Below are 9,327 nucleotides of genomic sequence, written 5' to 3'. Positions count from 1 at the left end.
CTTTATTTGCTCCATAAGGTGAATCGGGTTCGGGTTTATTTTCTCAAAAATCACCGAGCATCTGTGTTTCCAAATGAACCAGGATATAGTAGCTATTTTATCCGATAGTTGATTGAAATCTTGGACTGTGGTCCACTCTTTTACCCAACTTTCTATGGTGTCCGAAGTAATTGTAGCGTTCACTACTTCTAGAGAAAGACCAAACCAAATTGCTCTTGCAAAGGGGCAAAAGCGAAAAAGATGTTGTTCTGATTCTTGATCTTGGGAATTACACATTGGACACTCTGTGTTTTTGTCTGAATTATGTGCCCCAAGTCTTGAGTTAGTTGGAAATGCTTTTTGAGCTAATTTCTAGATGAATAACTTTATTCTTGGGATTACTTGGATTTTCCATATTTTTTTCCAGGGAAAGGAGGTTAATGAATTACTCTCTTGATCTTGGTTTATGAGAAAGTTATAAACATTTCCGAAAAGGTTCCTGAAGGATGATGTTGTCATCTGACTTTGTCTTGTTCTTGTGTTTTTGGAGTAATAGCTAGGATTCTCGCTTTTATTTCTGGATCAAAATAAGTATCAAGTTTTTCTTGATCACATGTATCCTCGGGAGTGATCAACTCATTTACCCTTTGTTGATCCGACTCTTGAATATTAATGAGCTTCTGAATGATCTCTGTGCTAGGAATCCATTTGTCTTCCCAAATTTTTGTAGAAGCTCCATTTTTTACTTACCAGATAAAATTGCCTTTAATGAGATCCAAACCTTTTTTTATACTAGTCCAAATCCAAGATAATTTGGAAGATCTAGAGAATTCCAGAGGATGAGAGTTTGGGAAGTATTTAGCTTTGAGAAGTTGAGCCCAAAGTTGATCTTGCTCTGATATGAGACGGCTAGCTAGTTTAGTAAGGAGATCTATGTTTAACTGGTGCGGATTCTTGATTCCAAGACCTCCTTGGGATATAGGCTTGCAGATGCTGGCCCAAGCCCTAATATATCCTCCTTTGCTTTTGGGCTTGTCTTTTTTCCACCAGAAATCTCTTTGGATTTTGTCCATCTGATCTAACGTTTCCTTAGGAATAGCTAGCACTTGCACTTGGTAAGTTGGATAACCTTGAAGAATGGATTTTATTAGAACTGTTCTGCCAGCTTGAGAGAGCAATTTAGATTTCCAGCCTTGAAGAGTGGCATAGTATCTTTGTAATAGAGGTTTAAAATCTTCTTTTCTATTTTTACCAAAGAAGAGAGGAGTTCCTAGATATCTATCATTTTTTGTCGTTAGAGGAACTTTTAGAATTCTCGCAATGATTTTCCCATGTTTCGGATGAATTCTAGGGCTGAAGTAGATACCAGATTTCTATAGGTTGACTATTTGTCCCGTTATCTCCCCAAATCTTGATAATATGTCTAATAAAAATTTGGCCTCACCTAGATTAGCTTTTGTGAATAAAAAGCAGTCATCTGCGAAAAATATGAGAGATGTTCGGGGCAACTTTATTAATTTTAAGGCCCGAAATTTTCTTTTCAGAAACATCTTTTTCTAGGAGTCTAGAAAGAATCTGCATGCATATTAAAAATAAGTATGGAGAAAGTGGGTCACCCTGTCTTAGACCTCTGGAAGTGGTGAATTTCGGACCCGGGGAACCATTTAGGAGGATAGAAAAGGAGGTGGTTGAAATGCATTGCATTATAAGCTTTACCCACGTATCAGCAAAACCTAGTGTTGATAGATCTGATTTGATGAAGTTCCACTCCACTCTGTCGAAAGCTTTAGACAGATCTAACTTTAAGGTGAAATATCCTTTTGTGGCTTTTGATTTTTTCATTGAATGAATAATCTCATGAGCGATGATAATGTTGTCCGTGATCTGTCTCCCTGGAAAAAAGACTGATTGATTTGGGAAAATTATTTTGTTTAGGATTGGCTTTAGCCGGTTTGCTAGAATCTTAGATATGATCTTGTATATTGTATTACTCAGGCTGATGGGTCTGAAATTTGACGGGGTTTGTGGAGTGGATATTTTAGGTATCAGAGTTATGAATGAATAGTTCAATTCCGGATTTAGGTTACCGGTTTTAAAAAAAATCTTGAACTGCCTGAATTATATCCAGTGGGAAGATTGAATTCAAAAGTTTCTATCATCATATTATTTCATGTGTAATAAGTCAGATGACTCGGATTCAAATTTTTTTTATTTTTTTGGCTAGAAAAGATAACAATGTTAAGAATGAGAATGAATACAAAGTTTATAGGATGGTATGGGGAGGTATATTTCCCCATTCACCTGTTACATCATACCTCCTATTAAACTTAGCAGCTTTATCGGGGGGCGCAGCCAGGATTCAAGAAATGGGTGTGCAAGTTACCATTCAACACATATTTTAGGGGAGCAAAAGGGTTAAAATGACTAAAGATGAGATAAATTAGTTTAAATTAGGCTTAGGTGCCCACATTTGAGGGGATGCAATTGCACACACCTCTCAATATGGCTCCGCCCCAGGCTTTATCTTCCAAATCATTAAACTCTCTGCTCACATGAGAAAATATGTGGAAATGAAAAGAGTTCGAAATAAGAGCATCTCCAATGAGACATTCAAAATATCCTAAATATAAGGCCACATAGGATTTTTAAGAATTTAAGCAAAAAAAACATCTCCAATGAGAATGTGAAGGGAGAAAGTAAAGATGATGTGTCCGGTAGTTATGTAGGCATCCTCAAAGCTATCCTCTAGTTTTAGAGGTTCTCTTAGAGGATGTGAAGATCCTACTCATCATTATTAATGGTTATGATTAGTTATATGATTTGGATCAATGGTTTAAAAAATTCAAAACTAAAGAAATAAAATCTGTGGCTGGCAGGTCCGGTCCTGTGTTTCCAGTGGCCTAAAGCCCAAAAAATTTGGTGGCCTCCTATCAAGCAAAAAACATTATAAACCATTTATTTTTTGGTCCCTCGTAAGTAAGCTTTTTTTATTAGTGACGCCTTGCAAATCCACTTTTTTAAGTTTTGCCCCACAAATTCTATCAATTTTATAAAACATCCTTATTCTAACATATGAGAGACTGAAATCGGAAGGGAACATTTTAGTTTTGTGGCCTCTTTTTCCGCGTGGCCTCAAGCGCAGAATCTGTGGCTTATATGGCAGGGCCGACCCTGGTGGTTGTAGATTCAAACGAGTTGGTTGAGGTACAAAAAAAAAAAAAAAAAAAAAACAAACAAACTTAAGCTAACCCTTTGTATTTTCCCAGGTTCCAAGTATCAATTTGTTCGGCGGGCTGGACCAAGTGGAGCTGATGAGAGAAGTTTGAGCGTTGCTGAGATATTAACACCTTTTACATTTATACCCGCACTTCCGTTTTTTTCTTTCCCTCCTAAATAACTCCCCTTTTCTCTTATCAACTCCCCGCTGTTAAGGATACCTGGGAGGAAAACGGCATCATGTCTATATCCAACTCCATCAAAACCATCGATTCTTCATTTTCTCAGTACACATCAATAATCGACGACTGCATAAAAACCAAAAACATCAAACTTGGGAGAACCCTTCATTTACATCTCATTAAAACAGCTCTTAATCTCAACGTATTCCTTACTAATCGTCTCATAGATATGTATGCAAAATGTAATTCAGTCAAATGTTCCGAAAGTGCTTTTGATGATGCCCCGGTAAAGAATTCTCATTCCTGGAATACAATTTTCTTCGCGTGTTCGAAATTGGGGTTTTTTGGTAAAGCTCGTGAAGTGTTCGATAAAATGCCGAACCCAAATCTTGTTAGTTATAATTCTATGATATCTGGTTTGACAAAAAATGGGTTTCATATAAAAGCATTAGATGTTTTTAAGAAAAAGATGTTGCTTATAGTTGGATAGAGGTCAGAAATGAGAGACATGGGTTCGTGGCTAAAGACAAATATCACTGTCAAATGGAAGAGATATATGATATAGTCAGTGAACTTGTGAGCCACATGGAGGCAGGATGTGGATCCTCTAAAGATTCATTTGAGCATGGAGCACTTTTTGCTTATTAAACTCGATCTAAGTTATGCTTTTGAACCATTTATATCTCTCTTTCATCAAACCACAGTGCTCACATGCAGATGACAACCTTGTAACGATATTGCTGTTTGATGTCACAACTTCATTTGCTTCAGTACCATAACTGATTTGCATCCCATGCCCACTGGGCAATTTGGAAGACACAGAGAGGCTGAAGTTGAACAAGCAGTAAGATTGTAGCTAATTGACTAGGTACCTTCTTTAACCAAGTAAATAAATTTTGTCAGGCTGACTTTATTTTACTTAACTCGTATATACAGTACTACACGTATTTGATCAATGTGATGCAAGGATATGACCATTTATCTGATTTTAGATGTTTTCTTCTTCTGGAGTATCAAAGGCATATATGGAGTTGGAGTGGAGTTCCTGTGCTTCATCCTAATCAGGCTTTAACGTCAGTGACTTGGATCTCCATCTGGGCCTCCCAGGTAATTCTTTAACAGTGTGTAGTGACATCCTTCACTAATCTATCTCTCCCTCTCTACAAGAACCCACTAGTTATTTGAATCGAAAATGCGTTCTTTTAAATGAATCGTGTTTTATAAGTAGTCACTTTTCCCGATATTCCTCTAACCGTTCCATAATTGGCTTTTGACAGTCTAAGAATAGGCTGAATGGCAAGAGTATATATACCACCAAAATGGGTTTATTATTCCTTTTGGATAAATTGTTATTTGAAAAATGTGGATATGATTTTTTTAGTAGTAGTGACCTCGAGTTGGAGAATAGTTGCTGATAGAACTAGGAGGGAAGTAATACGGTTTAGGATAACAAAGGAGATTTGACCTTTTAGTGGTGCATTTCTCTTCTCCAGAATGTTCTTGGCAATTCGGTAAGGTTGAGGGAGTTGAATGGAGGTTGGAATTGGTTTAGTCTCCAATAAATATAGGTAATGACCTTATTTAAATTGATAAAGAGTAACCTTGTAAGCATCATATATAGCTGACTCATCCCTTCCACAACAAATAATGGGTTTCTGGGGTAACTTCTATTCTGCTATTCTCTGGTCTATGCTATAAACTAGTATTTTCAAAGTTCTAGTTTCTTCTTCTTCTTCTTCAGTACTGTGTTTTTTTTTTCCACGAAAATGATCTGATGCATATGTCCTTGCTATGAAAAACAGGAATCGAACTTGAATGTGGTAAACCGTACATATATCGACATAATAAGATGCTATAAAAGCTTCATATTACTCAGGTAGTCTACTTGAGAAACTTTTTTGTTGTTGTATGTATATGTATGTTGTCTTGTGTTTGAACCAACTCAAGCAGTAAGACCAGTAAGATTGTAACTAATTGAGATGGGTAAGTCAAAGGCTTGCTGAAAGACCTTTTTTTAACTTAAATCATAAATAAATTTTGTCAGGGTGACTTTATTTTACCTACCTCATACATACTGTACTACTACACCTATTTGATCAATGTAATGCAAAGATATGACCATTTATCTGATTTTAGATGTTTTCTTCTTCTGGATTGTCAGAGGCATCTAGGGACTGGAGGTGCTTTGCTTCATCCTGATCAGGTGTTCGTGTCAGTGACTTGGCTCTCCATGTGGGCCTCAGGTGGTCTTAAATGGTGCGTAGCCACATCCTTTATCAGTCTATCTCTCTCTGTTTATAAGAAGCTACTAGTTATTTTAATCTAAAATGCCTTCCCTTAATGAAACGTGGTGTATAAGTAAATTCAAATTTCCCAATTTCCCTCTGACACGTTCCATAGTTGGCTTTTGACAGTCTAAAATAATAGACTAAAATGCAAAAAGTATATATCACCGAAAGGGGTTTATTATCCCTTTTGGAAAAGTTGCTCTTTGAGAAACGTAGATAATAATTTTTTAATAGTAGTGCCCCGGAGTTGGAGATTAGTTGCTGATAGGACAAGGAGGGAAGTTAATAGGGTTTAGGATAACAAAGAAGATTTGACCTTTTAGTGGTGCATCCCTCTTCTCCAGAATGTTCTTGGGAATTCAGTAAGGTTGAGGGAGTTGAATGGAGGTTGGAATTAGTTTGGTCTCCAAAATTGACAAGAAATATAGGTAATGACCTTATTTAACTAGATAAAGAGTAACCTTGTAAGCATCATAGCTGACCCATCCCTTCAACAACAAATAGTCTCTTTAAGAAATGGGTTTCTGGGGTAACTTTTCTTCTCCTATTCTCTTGATTTAGTACTGTGTTTTTTTTTCCCACGATAATGATCTGATGCCTATGTCCTTGCTATGAAAAAACAGGAATTGAACTTGAATGCGGTAAACCGTACATATACCGACATGATAAGATGCTAGGAAAGCTTCATATTACTCAGGTACTCTACTTGAGAAACCATTTTTTTGTTGTATGTATTTGTATGTTGTCTTATATTTGAACATATTTGTAATTGCAGGCAGCTTTAGTTAGCTGGGGTCATGTCTGGGCATTGAGTACATATTGGTGTGCTGTTCAGGTTAAGGTTGGGAGTAAGAACCCAATCCTTATATGCAAGTTTGTCAGAAATAGTTTGATAGAATCAATTTCGTTAGGTTTGGAGTTTGATGAGGGGGAAGATGACATTGTTTTTGAACTATTGAGCACTGGTTGTAAAGTGCATCTTACTGGTTACCATGATAAAAATGGTAATGGCAGAGATCAAGGTAAGTCACTGCTATCAGTGCATAATTATTGTTTTCTTCTCTAGTCTTTAGCTCATGTCCTGTGTAGTATCAAGCATGGGTATTTGGGGCTTATTATATGTTTATGTGAAGTTCTATTTCTCATCGCGCTCTTCGCTGTCGCAAGCCTGCTAAATTGGTGCCTTTTACTTCAATAGAGCAAAAAAGAGTGAAAGTAAAATCTTTTTACTTCTAAATGATAATATTTCTCATAGTTGCAAAATCAATTTATCTATATAATCATGTTGAGCTTAAACGGTCTTTATTTGTTTTTATTGCAGGTGTTGTTGAAAAGAGAATAGTAAAAGAAGGAACTGGTGCCTTCTTAAAATGGCCACGATGAAGAAACGAAGAATAAAATGGCGACTCAATCTCTAAATAAAGATAGATTTGAAGTTTATCATGTTGGAAGATGATTGGATGTGTTGGTTGTTGATGTTTAGTTCTAATTTAGAGCCAGTGTTTTACCTTGTTTGGTTTCCTCTGTTATCAAGCTGTAGTTGTGTCTGTTTGGCTGTCAAGTTTGTTAAATTTCTGTTTTAGAGTTCTGGTTTTAGCTTTACACAAGTTTGTGCTTCATTCTACGGAATCAAGTAGTATACAATTTGTTTATTTGACAGTTTTTTTCCTGTTCATAATAAGTGCTATTTGTGCCACAATTCGCTATATCCAAGTATATGCTTCTGATACAACCTTCAGGTCAGGTTGTCAGATGGAGAAAGGAAAGGTGGCGACTGTAGTAAACCTTGTGTGAAAAAATCAAGTAAAAAACGTGCTCATAAACGTCGCCATTGTGAATTCCTAAGCTAACTGTTAGTAGTACAACTTACAAGTGCTCATAAACGTTGCCATTGTGAATATTATAGAATTGATTAAAAAAACGTGGAATGAGTGCAAGGATTGTGGTACAAAGAACAAAGAAATATGGACCGTTTGGTGCTTTTTATGTCAGTTTTGACCAGGAGGGGAATTAAAACTTTTAGTTGCTCATAAAACTAGGGTTTTGTTCTTGTTAACTTGTATACGCGTATACATATTAAGGTTCATTAAAACAATTATTTTTTGTATTGGAAATAAGATTTGTTTGTTTTATTTCATTGAAGACAATGATTCTTTGCATTGGGAAAAAGGATTGTTGTTTTTCATGCAAGAAAAATCAATTTCTAGTAGAATAAGACAAAAAAACACAATTTCAAATGAAATAAAATATAAGTTAACAAAAGTCTTAAAACTCCGAGGGAAATTAGAACTTTTTTAGGATAATGGAGGAGATTTGACTTTTCAGCGGATTCATTTCTCTTCCTGAGAATGTTCTTCGGAATTCGAAAAGGTTGAAGGAGTGATTGGGGGTTGGAATTGGTTCAGTCTCCAAAACTGACAACAAATATTAGTAATGACATTATGACAGTATTTAAATAGACAAATATTAATCTCATCTGCAACATTCTCTTGAAGAGGCTTTATTTGGTTCTTCTGTTAACAGCAACTTTCTCTTGAAGAAATGGGTTTTTGGGGTGTAATCTTCAATCTCATATGCAGATCTATGCTATAAACTACTATTATTGCAAACTTCTGCTTTCTTCTTTGTTCTTGTACCGTATTTTCTTTTTCCATCAAATGAACTGATACCCTAATGTCCTTGCTATGAAAAAGCAGGAATCGAGTTAGAATGTGATAAACCGTACATATATCGTCATAATAAGACGCTAGGAAAGCTTAATATTACTCAGGTATTGTACTTGAGAAACCATTTTTTTATATGCATTTGTATGCTGTCTTATATTTATGAAAACATATTTTAAATTAATGCAGGCGACTTTAGTTAGCTGGGGTCGTGTTTGGGCATTCAGTACACATTGGTGCGCTGTTCAGGTTAAAGTTGGGAGTAAAAACCCAATTCTTATATGCAAGTTCGTTAGAAATAGTTTGATAGAATCAATTCCTCTGGATTTGGAGTTTGATGAGGAGGAAGATGAAATTGTTTTTGAACTATTGAGCACCGGTTGTAAAGCGCATCTTACTGGTTACCATGTCCTGTACGTCCTCTATCATTCAAGCATGAGTATTTGTTCTAAGATTAAGTCGTTCTCCGCTATTGCGACTCGCAAGCCTTTGTACTTGGTTTATTACTGCTAAATTGGTACGAAAACATAAATTATAATTTATGTACAGACGACAATACATCTTACTTACAAACTACAAAATCAATCCATCTATAACTATATTTTAACTTGACAGGTCTTAATTTGTTTTCTTTGCAGGTGCAACTGAAAAAAAGAAGGTAAAAGAAGAAACCGATACCTTCTATAGATGGCCACAATGAAAAGTTAAGAACCAAATGGCGAAAGTAACTCCAAATGAAGAAGAGATATGAAGTTTTAATCTGTCGGAAGACCAGTGTAGAACCTCAAATGGATTTAACTTTTGCTTTTACTTGGTTTGTGTTTTGTTTTAATGTACAACCAGTGTTTACCCACTTTGGTTCCTCAATTTAGAGTCAGTTGCACTATCAACTTTGTCAAATTTCTGTTTGGGAGTTCTGGTTTTGGTATTCTTTTTTGTATGTTTTTTTTTTTTGTGTGTGTGGCAAATGATTCGTGCCATAACTTGTTATATCCAATA

At 35.8% G+C, this 9,327-nt stretch overlaps 1 protein-coding gene across 2 annotated transcripts; it reads left to right on the top strand.

The window, feature by feature from the left end:
• The first annotated feature begins 6,040 nt into the window (after positions 1-6,040).
• Positions 6,041-7,327, top strand: LOC113273722 (peptidyl-prolyl cis-trans isomerase FKBP53-like). 2 transcript variants are annotated; one of them, XM_026523351.1, is made up of 5 exons: positions 6,041-6,194; positions 6,289-6,362; positions 6,441-6,687; positions 6,799-6,880; positions 6,987-7,327. In XM_026523351.1, the coding sequence occupies exons 1-4, from the start codon at positions 6,182-6,184 to the stop codon at positions 6,861-6,863; spliced, it is 399 nt and encodes a 132-aa protein (XP_026379136.1). In that variant the 5' UTR covers positions 6,041-6,181; the 3' UTR covers positions 6,864-6,880; positions 6,987-7,327. The 2 variants fall into 2 exon arrangements, with proteins under 2 accessions (XP_026379136.1, XP_026379137.1); XM_026523352.1 differs by lacking the exon at positions 6,799-6,880 and having other exon boundaries at positions 6,054-6,194.
• Positions 7,328-9,327: the final 2,000 nt, after the last annotated feature.

Source organism: Papaver somniferum, chromosome 4 (genome assembly GCF_003573695.1).
Source record: "Papaver somniferum cultivar HN1 chromosome 4, ASM357369v1, whole genome shotgun sequence".
NCBI lineage: Eukaryota > Viridiplantae > Streptophyta > Magnoliopsida > Ranunculales > Papaveraceae > Papaver > Papaver somniferum.
This window is presented reverse-complemented; position numbering and strand designations above follow the sequence as displayed.